This window comes from Polyodon spathula, chromosome 26 (assembly GCF_017654505.1).
Source record: "Polyodon spathula isolate WHYD16114869_AA chromosome 26, ASM1765450v1, whole genome shotgun sequence".
Taxonomy (NCBI): domain Eukaryota; kingdom Metazoa; phylum Chordata; class Actinopteri; order Acipenseriformes; family Polyodontidae; genus Polyodon; species Polyodon spathula.
Genome location: NC_054559.1, coordinates 19,256,745 through 19,274,347, shown reverse-complemented (window position 1 = coordinate 19,274,347; position 17,603 = coordinate 19,256,745). Strand labels below are relative to the sequence as shown.

At 40.4% G+C, this 17,603-nt stretch overlaps 1 protein-coding gene across 4 annotated transcripts in view; it reads right to left on the bottom strand.

Moving 5' to 3' along the window:
• Nucleotides 1-808: 808 nt before the first annotated feature.
• The window catches only part of LOC121300710 (lysine-specific demethylase 4B-like), a 74,941-nt gene continuing 58,146 nt past the window's right edge, over nt 809-17,603 (bottom strand). For all 4 annotated transcript variants that reach the window (XM_041229431.1, XM_041229428.1, XM_041229430.1 and 1 more), the window contains 8 exons: nt 16,543-16,619; nt 15,124-15,179; nt 14,421-14,529; nt 8,361-8,546; nt 7,293-7,460; nt 6,297-6,416; nt 5,135-5,227; nt 809-2,175 (listed from right to left, as the gene is read on the bottom strand). In XM_041229431.1, coding sequence (XP_041085365.1) covers nt 1,957-2,175; nt 5,135-5,227; nt 6,297-6,416; nt 7,293-7,460; nt 8,361-8,546; nt 14,421-14,529; nt 15,124-15,179; nt 16,543-16,619 — 1,028 coding nt within the window. In that variant the 3' untranslated portion in view covers nt 809-1,956. The remainder of the gene's footprint in view (nt 2,176-5,134; nt 5,228-6,296; nt 6,417-7,292; nt 7,461-8,360; nt 8,547-14,420; nt 14,530-15,123; nt 15,180-16,542; nt 16,620-17,603) is intronic.

Sequence of the window (17,603 nt, the reverse complement as noted above, 5' to 3'; positions counted from 1 at the left end):
AGCGGTATTTTTTAGTAATTACCTTGCTCTCTAATTCGTTTTGCATCCTAAAACATTGTGGTGCACTTTTGTCATTCAATTAATGGAACAGGAAAGTGTTTTTGTATACATGTTATGTAAGAGTTATTTTTTTGCAACAAAAACATGTATTACTTGCATTGAATTAATCATGTTCTCTAGTAAGAATTGAAGTCACAGCACTGTCTCTTTTGCAATTGAAGCCAAACTGGTTGCAGTTGGTGTGTTTGGTTGACTAGTCAGTTCATACATGTGTTTTCAGTAACTTTTGACAACTTGCTGTAGGTCTGAGGCTCTAAGATTAGGTTTTATTCATTCCCTGATGCTGCAGGGTCCTTTAAAAAAAAAAAAAGTCAGGAGAGAGGTTAAAAAAAAAAAAAAAAAAAAAAGGAAAAACAATATTTAAATGTAATTTAATTAATGCTATTTACAAAATGAAAACAAAACCAGTTACAGCAGAACTTGCTCAAATGTCATTGCTTGTCATTTTTTCCCCCCAGCATTCAATGAACCGGTTAAGTCAAGCAACGTCTGAACCACTCTGTGCACGTGGACAAGCTGTAGCTTTCAAATCCAGCAGATAAACAGCAAATGTTTCATCAAGTCCTAAAATATAAAAGCAAATGTCTGAAATTATATCACATACAAATCCGAACCCTCTCTGCCTTCGGGTCTGTCTCTTCTGTAAGGCTGTTCGGAGTTGCTATAGCACCATCCAAGCTGCTTGTTTCTCCACCGCTAGCTTGGTAAAGCCAGTCACTGGTCTTACGTGGTGACCTTCCTGCTACAGCTTTCAAGCCCAGCAGTGCCTATTAAATACAAAATTCTGCTAAAACGGAAGGCCTGCTGCAGGGAGGGCACAGTGAGGCTCTAGTACAGTCTCTACTGGATGCAACCTGAAAGTCCCAGAGCCAATTAAATTCAAAATCAGCCATGGGATCGAGCAGGCTGGTTATAGCCTTGAGTGCTGCCGGATGGAGGGGTGAAGGGGGCTCAGCCAGGAGATACAACAGGAAACCAAAAGGAAATCATTGCTTTAAAAAAATAAAAATAAAAATAAAAAATTGGTTTATTCAAGGTTTCAACTGACTTTTGGGTTTTGTTTTAAATTACCAAAAAAAAGCACTTGTTTCTTGACCCTACTTCACAAAAGGTATTCATATTTAGATAAGACATGACGGTTATTTTCTGCATCAGTAGTTTGTCGTCCTGTGGGTATTTAGCACTTCTTGTGAAAATGGCTCAACAATAAATAGAAAATTGTTCTTCTTAAATATTTGCATGACAGTACGAAATCCATGCCAACAAAAGAACGTCTCTTTCAAAAGGGTCAGCACTCTACCAAAAATATATTTATATTCAAATGATTCCTAACTGCAGGGAAAACAAAAAAATAATTTAAGAGCACATAAAAAAAAAAAGACTATTACTTTACCACAAATTAGGGTCGGGGATATACATAAACCAAAAAAAAAATGTACTCCCTCATTGAGTAGCATCATAAATCTTTTTTTTTTTTTTTATACTGTTTGTGATTTTACATAAACAGTAAAAAATCTGCATCTGCACTTGAATTAATTTTAAAGCTGTACAACTGTGTGTGTGTGTGTGTGAGAAAGAAGAGTTACTGAGTTTGAAAAAGAAAAAAGAATAGCTAGTGGTAGCTATCGTTACATCCAAGCTCGTCTTTCATGTAGCTGAAACGGAGGTAATGTGACTTGCTCTCTCTCTCCCTCCCTTGAATTTGACAGTTCTGTACAACGTGCAAGGATGCAAAACTATTTTTCCCCCGCCTGTCCAGGAAAAACGCAAATGCCAACCGTCTCTTCTCGATTGGATGGGAAGTTTCCGTGCAGTGCGCCGGGTTGGAAAGGGCTGCTCCGGTTTCCATTCCGCAGAGAAGAGAAATCGCTTGAGTGCCAAGTCTCTCCTTGGTGTTTAAAACATGCAGTGGCTGCTCCCCTGTTGATTCTGCTGTTGGTATTGTGCTTGAAGCAGTGACTCCATGAAAGTCACATAGTTTGAGTAGTCCTCCGCTGGGGCGGGGCTGGGACTGGGGGCAGGGCTGGGGGCGGGGCTGGGGACACGGGGTCGCTTGGCTGCCTGCACCTCGTCCCCAGAGAAAACAGCTTCCCGAAGGGCTCCGGTCGTCAGAGACTGTGAGAGAAACAAACCAACTAAATTAAGAGTCTGGCAGCCATTAATTTTAACATGTTTGTAGTGGCGATTCCCAGTCAGGCAAGGTAAAAAATACACCTGCAGCAGGGATAGAAAGAAGACTCCTATTGCATAGCAGTTTCTCCATTCCCAGGTTTTGAGTAGCCCCAGTCTATTGGCAACAAGCTCAGTTGTTTTTTATTATATTCCTAGTAAAACCAGAAGTGGATCAAACTGCTATCAAATGGGAGTACGATTTCCATCCCTATGTATTTTCACACATAGCATAGTGACTGTTTTGAAATAATTCTAAACAAACCAAAGTGATAGTTAAGCTTATATTTCTTTGTGTGAATCATCCATAACTTTGTAAACGCTCAATTCTGATGGCAAACCTATTAGAAACCAAGTAAAAAAGACAAGCATTTCAGCTGGGGCGTTCTTCTGTGTAGCTGGAATATTTGATTACCTGCCAAAATCAATGCGTGACCTGGATCCTAAGAATCAATAATGTGTGCGAAGGAATGCCCATATCAAGTTTTAGCACAATTTAATTAGCTGGTCAGAGGAATGAACGGGTTCGATTTGGCTGCCTCAAGTTTCAAACACTCCATAATAAGCCCCACTGAACACAGGGATCAGGAGACAAATATTCTCAAAAAGATTAAAAAAAAAAAAAAAAAAACAAACACAACTCCTCTTCAGATTAGGCAGGGGTAGCTGATTCTACACAAGGTTCCGAAGGCACAGCTCATCAATCCCATCATGAAACCCCTTTCCCCTGCACAGCTGACTCCCAGGCTTGCAGATCCAAGCCTCCTATTTATCAGACGTTGTTTGTATGATTCATGACCTTCATTTGTGTTTAGATAGAAGCCTGTCTGCTTGGCTAACCCAGCCCTGAAGCGAGCCTGAACAAAGGAATCCAAAACGAGCAGAGCGCGGCGGATGCTGGGCAGGCCTATTCATTTGCTGGAGCAAGCTACTGAATTGGGCTAACTTGTCGGCCTCTCCCCTCTATCAGAGGGCTCCAAGATATTACTGAGAGAGCAGACATCCACAGACACTAGTGTGTTGGTAATACACTCACATAGAACTCGCACATCCGTAGCTGAACAGCATACAGAAATACCGCCCCAAGAATAAGTAATGACAAATGCTTTTGAAAGGCATTAGTAGTTATTAGGTTTCTTTTAATATTCCTAAATGTTATTCAACACGCTATACCATGTGTGAATAAGTCATGAGAAAACATTTCAACTTGAAGTCTTTCTCAATGTCTTCAATGAAGATTTACCAGTTTAGCAATATTGCGTTTAATAGTTATGGGATGTTGAATAACACTGCATCACAGCATTGTATACAAATCGACGAAACAGATTAGTGTCGTTCCCAAGATAGGATTTTTCACTCAACTACTACCAAATATTACCTTTACGATAGTCCGGTCTGTTCCTGCAAATCAAAACCAGCCATTGCCTGTATTAAAAAATAGGCAGCTGCAATCAATAGCAATAGCTGTGCCACTACCAACTCCAGAATATAATCTAGTAGGGTTATTCTTCCTAGAGTCCACAGTGTATCCTGACAAATTCATAAAGAGCCCCCAGGACTGCATGTAATCATGAAGCTATGGTCTTCTCCACACGCTGATGCCAGATCCCTGATCCTTTCTCTTCCTCTCTGGTACCAGTGAATGCAAAAATTGCAATTGAACAAAATGACATTTTGACATCACGACTACTGACTCCAGCAATGTGGGGGACCATCGTTGACCTACTCTACCTCAGAAGCAACAGGTCTCTAAGAGCGTGCAAACTGCCATGCACACAACAGCTAGTACTATTGCATCGGTTCTGTGCACATCAGTAAATCCACAAAGTAAGTCTGGTAGTCACAAATATTTAATTAGTGTTATTTAACAAAATGTTCCAGTGCTTCTCCCCACTTGGGATTACTTTTAATTAGATTTTGAAAATGACAAAAAACAGCACAGCCTATAAAAGCTTTCTTACCAGCAGAGATGTGGGTGAAAGGTTAAGCTTGGGCTTTTTAATATTTTATTAACACAGAATGGCTATTTATTAATAAGGATTAGTCTGACAGCGTTGTAGACTCATGTCAGGTTAAACCCTTAATGCCTGGGATTGCTAATGCAGATGTAGTTTATTACACCATCTCAAGCAATTAATTGTGCGATAAGCTTTCAAACAAAACAGTTATTTTTGTGTAATAAACCATTTACAAAAAAGGGAGAAAAAATAAACTTTAAATTAGATATTTTCCCTCTGATGAAGCCATCACAAATACAGGTTCCAAAATGATTGGTTTCCTGTCCCCCAATTTACTTCCTGTGCAGCAGGAATTAGGATCCCGCCTGAGACACCAACTAACTTTCTAAGGACCAGGACAAATGGGCGTACCCTGATTCATAGTGAAAATAAAGTCTCGAAAAAATAAAAAGCTGCAAAAGTGAAAAAAAAAGTTAGCTACTTTGCAGATGCAAAGCAACAGGAAAGGCTTGGGAGGGATTGGTAGCTATTCTCGGTACTCTGGGCTCCAGTGCGAAAGCCCAGCTAAAGGGAATGCATTGAAAAGCCCTCAAATGGGCCGTGGAATAAATAAAGGATATCTAATGGTTGCCAGTGGGATACCACACTTATCTTCATTTAGATAGAAATGAGCATGCGGCCACCCCACTGGTACCCTTTAGATATTCTCTCAGTACCACAGAAAAGAACATGAAGCATCACTCTGTGTTAAAGCAAGAAGCAGGATTCCTTGAGAAAGAGCTCAATGGTTAAAGCACACGGCTGCAGTGTAGAAGGGGTTTAAGAAGCAGAGTCATTTAAAAAAATAAACCTTGACTCTGGCGTTAGCCTGCTGTTTATCATAACCTACCTGTTTAATAACGCCCAAGGGCAATTCTCGCTTGCAATAAAAACAGAACCCTACTTACCAGCCGGGATTTAACCTTCTTCGGCAGCTCCTCATCGACAGTGTGAATATCACTGCGCTTCACTGTCAGCTGAGATCCGTCTTCAAACTCCACCTGAAAACAGGAGAGAGAGTCACACAGTGACTCAAAAGCAGCTACCAAGCCAGGTCCACGATCTGACTTGCACAGCTGTTGCGGTATTGAAGGAGATGCCCGATTTACTTCATGGAGAGGAGTCAACTGTACAGGTGTTGTTACTAAATTGTTTACACAAATCACCAAGTACAGAACACACCCCTAGATAAGTAATAATACAGTAAAGCAAGTCGAATGAAACCTGATGAATAATGTTATGTTAGCATATTGAACTGCATACTGCTTTGTAGTTTTCCATATACTTCATGAAAAATGTGACATTTGGAAATTGAACATGAAATACTTTTACTATTATGGCTTCTAGACTTTTGCAATATCATTTTGTAGTTATTAGACCTCAAGCCTAACATTCAGGGTGATGCTAAACTTTTGTATTTAGGTGTGATGTTTTTGTACTGCGACACAAACCCTGTGCAGCTCAAGGCTCCAGATGGCATATTTTCAGTCTGTAATAGTGTAAGCTTTCAGAGCAAGATGTGCTTGAGTGATTTGACCTTTTTAAAATCGTGAGCATGTTTCTCTTGTTTGTAAAGCCCTCGAGACTACAGAAAAGCTTTTATTAAAATGTTTAGATGTGCTAGAAACTAATTTCAGGTTTAGAGATCAAGGTATACCAGCATTGGGTCTGTTTGTGGAAACAAGGCACTGCAGGTATTTGTCAATATCAGCAAGTACACAATCTTCCTCATTCCCACTGGGCTCTGGGGAGATACCAAAAAATTCCTGCTCCCAAAATATAACATTAATAGCCGGAGAGGAAAACACCAAAGTCGTTAGTTAAAATAAACAAACTTCTTTTCTTTCCCTCAGAACAGAGAAGCCAGCTGTTTCCATCGAGACCCACTAGCGGGTCACACTCACAACCACAGAGATGAAACACACGTGGTCATTTTGCTTTTAGACAGATGGGTTCGGCTCTTAAGAGTTTTGCCAGAGCTTTCTATTGTTGTAACAGAACAAGTTTTTTTAGTTTTTTTTTTTTTTTTTTTTTTTATATAAACAGCTCGTCAAGGAATCTTGTACCTACCTGACAGACGTTGCTGAAGTGGGCAGTGATGAACCTGGCACTGAAGACACTGCCATCGGTCCACTGGATTTGAATGACCTCTCCCTCAGCCGGGGGTCCGTACTGGAGGCAGTCTCGACTCTGGATGGATGCAGAGCACAGAGATCGACTCAGTCAAGAGGCCCTCGCAGCTTAAAACTCACAGGGGACCAGACTCTTCAAACTCCTGGAACCTGGTCATTTCAATAAAATACCCCAGCAATGGAAGTCCTGAAACCTACAGTAGCAATGGGTGCGGTTTCAAGCCCTGAGCCATGGAGAACAGCAGGAGCAGTACTGGCAAGATATTCTTGTTTAGACTTATCCATGGTGTTTCTGGCAGGATTCCTTCCTTCCTTGCTTGCTTGTCACTTGCTTAGCTAAATTACAGAAGTAATCTTAATTGCTTCGAAATTATCTTAATGGTTTTGAAAGCTAGAATGCCTGCAGGAGCTAAATATTCAATTTAGGTTTGCCTTGTATTGATTAATACATCACAACAGGCTCAGCATTGCTTTAGTAGAAAATGACACAGGTGCTTGCAGGCTGTCGAATGTCCTGCAATCACAGAACATGTTAACTATCTGTTTCTGTAAATAATTAAGGTAGATTTGCATTAAACCCCAATTTAGCAAATTCAGATGTATAGCAGGTGTTCAACACCTGTTCCCGGTAGCATATGTAAAATTACAGCAACTGCATTAGCACCAAAGAGAAATGAAATCAAACTAACATTTAAATATTCTGCTTCCGTGGGAAGATAAGTTAACATTTACTCTAAGGACTCATGTTCCAGTATATTATATATATATATATATATATATATATATTAAACATATAACTGGAAATCTTGAAAATGACAGCCCAGCAACACCTTTCCTTTGCTCACTAAGGTTGTGTTCCATTATTCCATCATAACGCGGCGCATCAATTCCATTATCCCTCGATTGAAAAATGGCAAGAGCAGAAGAAACTCACGAGGACGTTTTCAGGGTGCAGGTTGTCGATGTAGGAGCCGTCCTCAAAGTTGACCTCGTAGGTGGTCTGCGTGGCTGTCCCAATCACCCGGCACGTGTAGTACAAGCCATTTCGGTTCTTGCCAATGACAGTCTGCCCTAACGAGACCTCCTTCGGGGCCTGGCTCAGCTGCAGCGTGAGGAAGGGTGGCTCGTTTAAGACACAGTGGCACCAATGAGGAAAGCAGTGTTGCTGTGTGTTTCAGGCAAGCCAGAGCAGGATGTACACAGTAAATGAAGTCATACTTACAGGAGTTGCTACCAAGCTTTCTCTCGATTGATCTGCTTGTGGTTTTCACTAACTGTTTAATTACACCCCGTCCCCCTTCACCACAAAGCAGTTCTTCAACTTCCATGTGTTATTCATGGATTTTAAAATGTTTAAACTTTAGGACTGCCATTATTGATGCAACTGGGTCCATTAATAGTGATGGATGTAAATATGGTGCAGCTTAAAAAAAAAACACACGCTAAAAATGGCTTTTTACAGCTACACTATAAAAAAATATTTAGACTGGTATTTGTTTATATGCAATACAACTTAAAAATGGCCCATTACTTACTGTTTAGTTTTGTGGGGATAATACACAGGGTGTTCAATAAAGTCAAGTATCATAAACACTGTAAAGCCATAAATATTTCAAAGCCTTTTATTATTGGTTTCTCACACATTAAAAAAACTACAAACATTTTTGGCACGAATATCAGATTCCACCAACACCACATACTTTGTATATTGCAACAGGGCGGCAACATTTCTGGAGCAAAATAGGTTTTTATAAAATGTGATTCACCAAATATTTTTGGTTGCAAATATTTATGGCTTTACAGCGTCATATTATGTGGATTAGAATGTCCTCTTAAAAATCAGATGGCTACATACAATGTATCACACGTCTATATCACATATCTGCACCATACATCAATTATAGGGATTCTTTCCTCTTTGCTTAAAGACAACCAACATTAACAATTACTCCTGGAATACCTGGCTTACTCTGTGGGAGAGCCCTCAGACAACAGTACTCACGTTCTGATTGGTTGCCTTGTGCTTGTGGCAGGTGATGGACACCACGTAGGGCCAATCGTCTGGCTCCATGAGGACCCCGGCAGTATGGGCGCAGGTCACATGGAAGGAGGTGGAGCAATGCTTGAAGGAACACTGTATGCAGGCACCAATCACACGCTTCGTCTTTTTATGGCAGTAGACACATTTCTGCATGGGCACAGATCACAGCGCGGTTAACGTTCGGTAAAAGACAGGTCAGATGCGAACAGCAACAGACCATGGCATAATATATGTAAATGTATATAATGCTCATAGCAGGCTTCCCAGGGCGGCTTTACAGACCAAGTAAGTGCTGCAGGTTAATTAGAAGAAGGTAAATCATTACAATTAGGTCTGAACTTTGTTTCCACAAAAAGGGTTTTTAAAATTTGAGTTTGTGGGCAATTTGTACCCAAAAAACCTTGAAAATTACCAACAAGAGACTGCTCAAAGTTTAAATGAATATAAAATTACATGAAAAAGTTTGTTCTTGAATATGTTCTGCATGCATGACATTTGAGTCTGTCTGCCACACTTGCTTTAAGCGTTAGAAGCACCTACGATGAAGAATACTCTGCCAGGGGAACCGAAATCTTCCACCAGCCTGGGGCTGGGAGTCAAACTTACAATATTTAATTATCTAAAAAAAAGACCAGGTATTTCCTCCATTTAAAAAAAAAGATATAGTAGTACAGGCTGCTAATTTCTTATTAGTTACAAATGAAAGGCTATAGAACCGTCATGTTTTGTCTTTCAAGTATGTGGCTTATTAACGCCTTATTTCTTGGATTCAAGAGAGATTTATAAACCACTTGCATGCATGGCTTCCATTGTTTATTATTATTTATGAGCGTCTACAGCAAGCTCCTGCAACATGGTCTCTCTTAAAATGGATTGTCCTGCTTTTCCAAAGCTAATCTATTGGAGTCAAAAGTGCACGGAAGACAGTTAACGTGTCTTTACTTAAATTGGGTGATAATTGTGATCATCATGATAATACATCAGCCGAATACTGCTAAACAAACACAGCCTCTTCCCAAACAGGGCTTGCATTAGTTCCCTCTCTTGCATCATCAGCTTCCCCTTGGTACAGCAAGCAGCAAAATCGATAAAAATTGAAATGCATTATTAAATCGTCAATACCTCATTTTAGAGTAAGAGGCAATGTATAACACCTCTCAATATACTGCTGAACATTGAAATATTTTATTTACCACGCAATCCTGATTTAATATTCTGAATGGGGGGGGGGGGGGGGGGGATGCAGAGATGCAATTTCTTTCTGGTTCTCTTATTTAATTCATTCTCAGTCTACAGGTGCACAGCCCTGGCTCCGGCAGTGTTTTAGGGCTGCACTCTGGGGTTCTCAAATGTTGCAGGGCCCCCAGGCGTGCTGGAGAAGTGGCCAATCTCATTCCAACAACCCTTTGAAAGACTTGTCTTTACAGTGATTGGATCTGACAAAATAATTCCATAAATCTTACCGGTTTTGCATTTCCATTAGCTCTCTGTAGTTTTAAAAACAGTGTTATAGCAAATACATGTTTGAAACCACTGATGTTTTTAAACGTGACATTCGCAAGTGTACACGTGGGACCTATATAAATGACTGCAAGCGCCCAACAGGTAAGCCACTGTTTTGTCTGCAACAGACACTTTAATGTGATCTGAAGGATGAACGGAGGGCAGTGAAATTACTTTGGGAGTAATGACCCCAGCTGATTAATGGAAACTATCATAACGATCATGGCTGTTTTTAACCCATATGTAGTTACTTACTCTCCCTTAAGGTTCATCAATTGAAATCACAAAACATAAGAGATCAACTCAGGGCAGGTAACTGGAAACACAGGAGACTGCGCCTTTAAGGAGTTATTCACTGGCTATTTTAACACTCTGTTATATTCAGCATATAAGCTTGTGTTAAATAAGCAGTGAAATAAATAAATACAAACATTATACAGAGTTCAAAAGATCAGGAGAGTAAGAAATTGCCTCTCTCTAGCCTGAAGATCAAGGCAATTCATTTACTGCAGTGAGAAATGACACCTAATTATTCTGCATTCCACGTCATAAATAATTTACACGCTGATGGTCTGGCAATATACCATTAATCAGCATGGCCATGCAACGCATGCAAAAATAGCTTTCCTTCAGCGATCTAGCAGCTTGCCTTTGGGTAGGAGGGGTGAATACCACCCCAAAACTCGGAAATGCAGGGTGATGGAAAAGGGGTCTCCTAGAGACTCATGGGCGGCTTGCATCAGCAGCGCAGGTGAGTTATGCAACCTGAAAGGTTGGCTCCTGGCTAAGCATCGATTGCAGGTAACAAGCCCACAATTTGTATTAAAGACAGCGGAAGCTTTACCCTAAACTTACAGCTCTCTGCACCCGGTATCTTTACTTAACTACAATCCTTTAGTGCACGTCTATAAAACTAAAATATCTCCCCGTTAGAAAAATGACTTGCGCAAGAGACTTACACTATAGAATTTCTTACAGTAAGGCACAGGTGCACAAATCTGGTCCTCTGGGTTTACAGTGACCAGGTTTTAGAAATTAATTAAAAATTATCTGATGGGAAGGAGGTTGCAATGCTTAAGCTAGGGTATACTGCAGGCTGAACGACTCCGAGCTCCACACCTCAAAAGACTGGAATTGTGCACCCCTGTTAAAAAAAAAAGTGTTATCTTTTCACAAAATGAAATAGTGCTGAAAGAGTGATTTATTACAGCTCCCTTTCAAGGTTTAATGGTGGTCATTATTGAGGCTTTATGTTAATGCAGGAGCACTTCGTACAGGTGACTTGATAGCTTCTTATCATCTCCTCCTCTGCACTGCTGCAGTCACTGCAAAATACACTTGATACAATTTCTCTCCTTTTGAGTCGAGACATACAAAAAAAAACAGGAGAGGGTGGTGGATTTCAAAGCTTGGCACTTTCAAAACTCACAGAAACCCAGTGGAGTTCAACAAAGAGGAGCATGCGGGGGGGAAAAAAACAAAAAAACAACCGCAGATGCACTGAGACAGGAACACCATTTTTATTTATTTATTTTTTAAAATAAAAATAAAAAAGTTTTGTTCTGCCAGCCCTCCTCACACTCTCCCCTTCCTGCAGACTTTCTCAGCTGTTCAAAGAATCTATCTATAGAAATATTCAATGACGCGTTTCAAAAGGTGCACGCAGGCAGAAAAGTTGCTCCGATGAACCTCTGAGAGGACATAAGGTGTTCGGTATTTATTTACAGACGTTTGGTATCCAGGGGAGTTCAGTGTTTTTTTTAAAGCTCAAAAAAAGCGTAACAATATATGTTTTATAAATATTGTACTTTGTAGGGTCCTTGTTTTGTCCTGATGGGGTCTGTCCATCTGCCACATTTTACATCGCAAACACCAAAACTGTGCTGTGTTTTGATTTTATCATACACTCCTAGCACCCTATAGATGGTTTGGGATTGTGATTACGAGTTCCCACTGTACTATATGTATGCACAAAGGTTTCACATCGGAATGCATATTTATCTTTACGTTTCTAAAGCTTTAATAAAACCTGACTGAGGTAGAATTTCACAAGTGGTTCGTAAAAAAAAAATTCAATGATGGTGTCGGGGGTTAGATGAATAGCAGCAGAATGCAACTAAATATTCAATATCCTGCAGAACCTGTATTTTAATTAATAAACATTTGCTGGTTGGTCGGGCACAAATTTCCTTTTTTGGGAAATTATTTCCGTGCCGCTGTGCCTTGGCATACTAATGGCGATCCTATTTATATTTTAAAGACATGGATTAGATTGATGGTTTAAACTAGACATGTGGACAGACAGACAGAGACAGACTGACAGAGCTGTGGCCATGCGATTTATTAGCTATTTTTTTTTGGTAAATGCAAACAAACCTGACAGTCAACAAGGTCTGTTTTCCAAAGTGCAACTGTAGTTTTCCCCAAATAATTTGAAATGTTGAAATGACTGAAAGCCCACTCTCGCTCTCAGTTCCAATTCAACAGTTCTGTTGCGCAGTCTCATTAATTGTCCTTCAAGTTCACATCTTGGAGATCATACTGTATCCGTCCCACTCGATATGGTGCATGACCACCACAGGCACCAGCACAGCTCTGGCCCTGATCATGCATACTGGAAAAGCCAGCAAGCACATGCTTAATGTTTCGCACATTCCTTAATTGTTTGCAGCATTAAGTTCAGATGCATCTAATCTATTGCATCACATCAGTGTGAATCTTTCATGTTACATTTAGAAAGGTAGTTTAAAAAAACAAACAAAAAAAAAAAATGTTTTTGCTACATTTAGTTGCGTCTTCAACAGTATGTTTTCAATTCCCTGAAGAGGCGTGCCTTCCGAAGAACTAGTCTGAAATAAATAATGGTTTCTGACTGCAAGGTGGAGGTTGGATAAGAGATGTTGGTGTGTGCTCAAGTGAAAATTAGCTGCTGCATGACTCCAGACAGCAAATTTAAGCTGTGTTAAGATGTGCTTCCTACCCACTCAAGCAGCAGCTGAAAGCAATACACAGCTTGAAGCAAGGAGTCCTGACAGGTCTCAGCGAGGAAGGGCATAGCTGTTGAACCATCAAGTCAGAAAGAAAGACACGGCCTTTTAAACAATAGGGTTTTACAGCAATCCGCATTGTTCACTGTTGTGGTTTCCTTCTCTGCATAAGCAGTTTGTCAGTTTTGAATCTCATATTGAAGTGAATCATATTGTACTGGACTACTTGCACCTTTCTACTGCCCACCACTATGTACAGAACACCACAATGGGACTCACTCTGAACATGTGTATGGTAAAAGGCATTGTGCTTCTGGGTGTTGGAAACACTTGCTTAACAATGTTTTCAACTTCTTATTTTGAAAAATCACTGTTGGTCCAGAGGTTTTGTCCTAGAGAATTAAAACAGATGCACAGCTTTGACCCGTATCGCACATGTTTGGCTGCAGGCTGAGGCTTTTGCAGTACAGTAAATGCTTTTCCGAAAGCAGCGCATTTCAAAAGTACAGAGTCCCTGAAGAGCCGAGCGGAGAAGGTTTAAGAAATGGAGACAATGCGTCGCAGAGCGGAGGCGTTATTCTGACACATTCTGGGTCCTCTGCCTACAATGGGAATGATTGCCACTTGCTTGGGAAACATGTTACAAGTTGACAGCAGGTGACTGATTGATCGTTTTGCATTCCGCCTGTGATGTTTGATTTCCAGACACCTTTATGTCTACATTTATGGTCAAAAGTTTTGCATCACCCTACAACAGTGTTCTATCTAATTTTGCTTCATAGAGTCGAATGAAAGCTGCTGAATAGGGTTACGTTAGCATATTGGACACCTCTTAATCATGGCCCGTATTCTTCGTGAAAAACTGACAACTGAAAAAATGTGACTTTTTGCAAGATCATTTTGTACTTACTTTGATTACATGTTAAATAAAAGATCTAAAATTGTTTTATTTATATATATAAACACACAGCATGTATACACACAGCTCTGCCTCAAACAGATGTCACTCCTATTTCTTCCATCTGTCTTGGTAAGCAGTTCAGGAGAAGCGTTAACTCACTCCCCAGGCATAAAGCCATTAGGCAGAACAAGCGTGCGACTCAGAAAAGGATCTTTAAATTCTCTGATTCAAGACCTGATTGCAAACGTCAGACGGTCCACAAAAGTACCTCTGCTGCTGGATTTATAACCATGTCTCAACATACTCTTCCATGTTGCTCCCAAGGAACCAAAATAGTTTCTACAATGGTTTAGAAAAAAAAAAAAAAAGCAGGCAATCGGCTATTGTTTTGGAGGCACTGTGTGTGGAGGGGGGGGTAGTTTGCAGAAGTTCAAAGAGCTATGGAGGCGTCCTGGTTTTGAGTTGCAGAACCTGGCCAGTCCTCAAGCACTACAGCCTTCTACCACTCTCATGGGTTTAATGAGTCACCACAACCACTCCATAAAAGGAATCCAATGCAACTATCAGACAAATCAAATCACCAATGCATGCCTGTGCATGGCTGTAGTTGTTGCCCAGGGCGACACTCACCAGTTTCTTCCTCTGCTCTGGGATGGCACTGATGTCCACTGGGTTCCTCTCGATCACGTTCACAAAGCGGGCCTCTGGAACCGCTATTGCACAGATCACATGGACCCACCTACAACAGGGAACCGGGGCGAATCAGAACAGCCAGGGCATACCGACTGCAAAGCTTTGAAGAGATTTCACTTTTTCAATGCTGTGGACAGTAACCTACATCTAAGGACAAACGTTTTGCATATACTTTGTAGTTTTCTCCATACGCTTCACAAAAGAAAGTGACAAATTTGAAAATGTGACACGTCCAAACACGAAATAGCACACTACTTTTACGGCTTCTGGTAGGATTTTGCAAGATCATTTTGTGGTTTCTTTGATTAAAAGGATTTTAAATAAAAAGATCTAAAATTATGTTCATACAGTTTCTTTTTTTTCTTAATTATGCCTCAATCCTAAAAATTCTAGGCGATGCAAACTTCTGGCTGTAGCTGTAGTTAAATAACCCTTCTTGCAATGCCCCTATAGGATTAGTTACAGTAGGGCTGCCTATTTGCAGAGTTACTTGAAAGTCTGTTCTAGACCCCTTTTGGTTTCTTTAAAAGTCTTTAATCATCTCACATTGGTGAACAGCACCTATTGTGTCTGCCTGTATTTTTTAAATTGGTGCTCTCCTGGTACAAAAATCCCTGTGAGAAAGAAAACTAATACCAACCTCTTGTCGACTGTCATCTGAAGCGCACCGCCTCTTAAATTACACAAACAGCAATCCTAGAGAAGCAGAGAAAGACTGAGAATACCAGACAGGTAAAGGCAGTAACACAGCACCCATCACTAACACACACAGCACTACAGGTAGATTTCTATGCCCCTGGAATTGATGTTGAATTTTTACTTTATAATAAAAAAGTTCTCTTAACTTTGAAACATCAATGTTGGGTCTGTACCTATTACGAGTCCCACCCATTTAAATGAATTTTCTCAAATTTGATCCAGTCAGATATATGGTAACATTACAAAGTCTTGCCTTGCAGCTTCAGTTATATAGGGCGCCATGTGCAACAATAATCACAAAACCAACACATCTCCATGGGCCGCTTCAGCACTGAGCCTCTCACTTGGTGTCACTCGGTCACGTGACCATGGAGCTCATTAACACTCTGAAGCGAGGAATAGAACCCCGAGGTAGAGTAGCTCGTTTAAGAACCCGGCAAACGCTTCTTTATTCTTCAAGTGCCAGCATTAAAAACACTCTCGTTAATAATCTCCCCAGGACGTTTCTATTCATGGTAGTGGTTGTTTGTAATGTACCTCAAAATACACCCGAGTAACAGCACCCGCCAAGCAAATCAAAAGTGATTTCAGGATTCCGCTTGGGGTGTAGGCTTTAATGACCAAGGCAGGCCATTGTTTGAATTTGGTTTTATCATTTAACACAGAATGATAGTTCAGTTTTTATGGTGATTATCGTTACATTACTGTAACTCTTTTTGCACTGCAGACAGCTAATATGTGTGTGTGTGTGTGTGTGTGTGTGTGTGTGTGTGTATATATACATACACACACACACACACACACAAATAAACTTAGTATATTCAATGTCTTTTTCAATGTCAGTTTAGTTCCTTCAGTGTCTTTCCATACAGCAAAAGATTAAATTACATACTTAATGACATTTATAGTTTCCTAATTTCTCACCGGCTCAAAATCTTAATATTCTGTACTGTTTCTGATTTGATTAGTGTTTGTCGTGTTAAAATTGTTTTTTTGGGGGGGGGGGGGGGGGGGGGGGGGGCAGACTCCTGAGTTCAGACTAGCTACCGTTTACTCTACCCCCTTCCGATGGCAAATGAGATGGGGGAAGTATATAAGCAATACGCTGTGGTCTGAAGCCCAGAGGTGATACATTCTGCATTGAAGCCTGTGCAATGCTAATATTCTTCCCCACGGCAATTTTGGTTGGAACACTTAGAGTGGAAAATAATGATCTAAGCAGAATCAATAAGAAATTCACACATAACAGGATATCAGACGGGCAAGAAATTAAATATTAACAAAATGTAAATATTATAAAAAGTGTTCATTTGAAGCGAGACAGTTTGGGCTTGCTGATTCGTAAACGTACGGCACTCACCACTGTCCAGGCACAAGCCGTGCAGCGAGAACAGGTCCAGCCATCTTTCACCAGGTCAGTCCGGGTTCCATAACAACCTGCAACGACAGTGGAAGTTACAATCAAACACCAACACTGAGATCAAACAGACCTCCTAGTGGAGCTCTTCCTTTAGTCCCAAGCTGAAAGATTCTCCTTTTTGGAGCAGGTAGGTCAGCTCAAGCCCAAGTGTGAAATGAGTGAACTCCACTGTTGCACACATGCCTGGTCACTTTATTAGGATGTGTCTATCCGATTGACTTTGGCATTGTCCTGGTGCAGGGCATGTCCTCCTGGTATGCCCTGGGTCCCTTGATAAACCTGAAAGGCTAAACGAATGTCATAGTTTACTTAGCCTGTGACATACAGCAGTGATCTATTTAAAAAAAAAAAAAAAAAAAAAAAAAAAGTGTTTTTTTTTTGTTTGTGTTTTTTTTAACACCTTTGTTAGCTTGTTCTTGTTGAAAAGCAGCACCCTCATTTTGCATTTCAGTAATGCTTTCTGAGCTGTAACCAATCTGGAAGATGAAATTTATAAAAGAAGCACCTGCTTTTGTAAGTAATTGCAGCAGCGGGATTCACTGGCTCCTGTACTAGAAAGCAGGATTGAAAAAAAAAAAAAAAAGACAGGATGGTTATTTCTCTGTAGCGAAGACTGCAGCACATGCTTTCTGATCATTTACAGTGCACATTAGGCTAGGGATGATGGTAATAAAACAGAGAGGAACCCTGGCACTATATTTATAGTGTGAACATTACAGTTGGGCACAGCCACTTTATTAGAGGTTCGATCCTTTTCAAAAGGGTTGTTTTTGGATTTGAAATAAGCATACTGGAAAAGAAAGAAACAAATACACACACAGGGGAACTAATTATAAACAACTCAAATCAGATACGCTCACACACACACAATACTGTGTAAGCAGAAGACAGGAAGCTCCCAGTATGAAAATGCACACACACAGTAGCTGGACCATTTCTGTTCAGAAGCTCAAAATGGTCTTGAGAAATTAAAACTTTTCTTTGCAAAGTCAAGAACAACC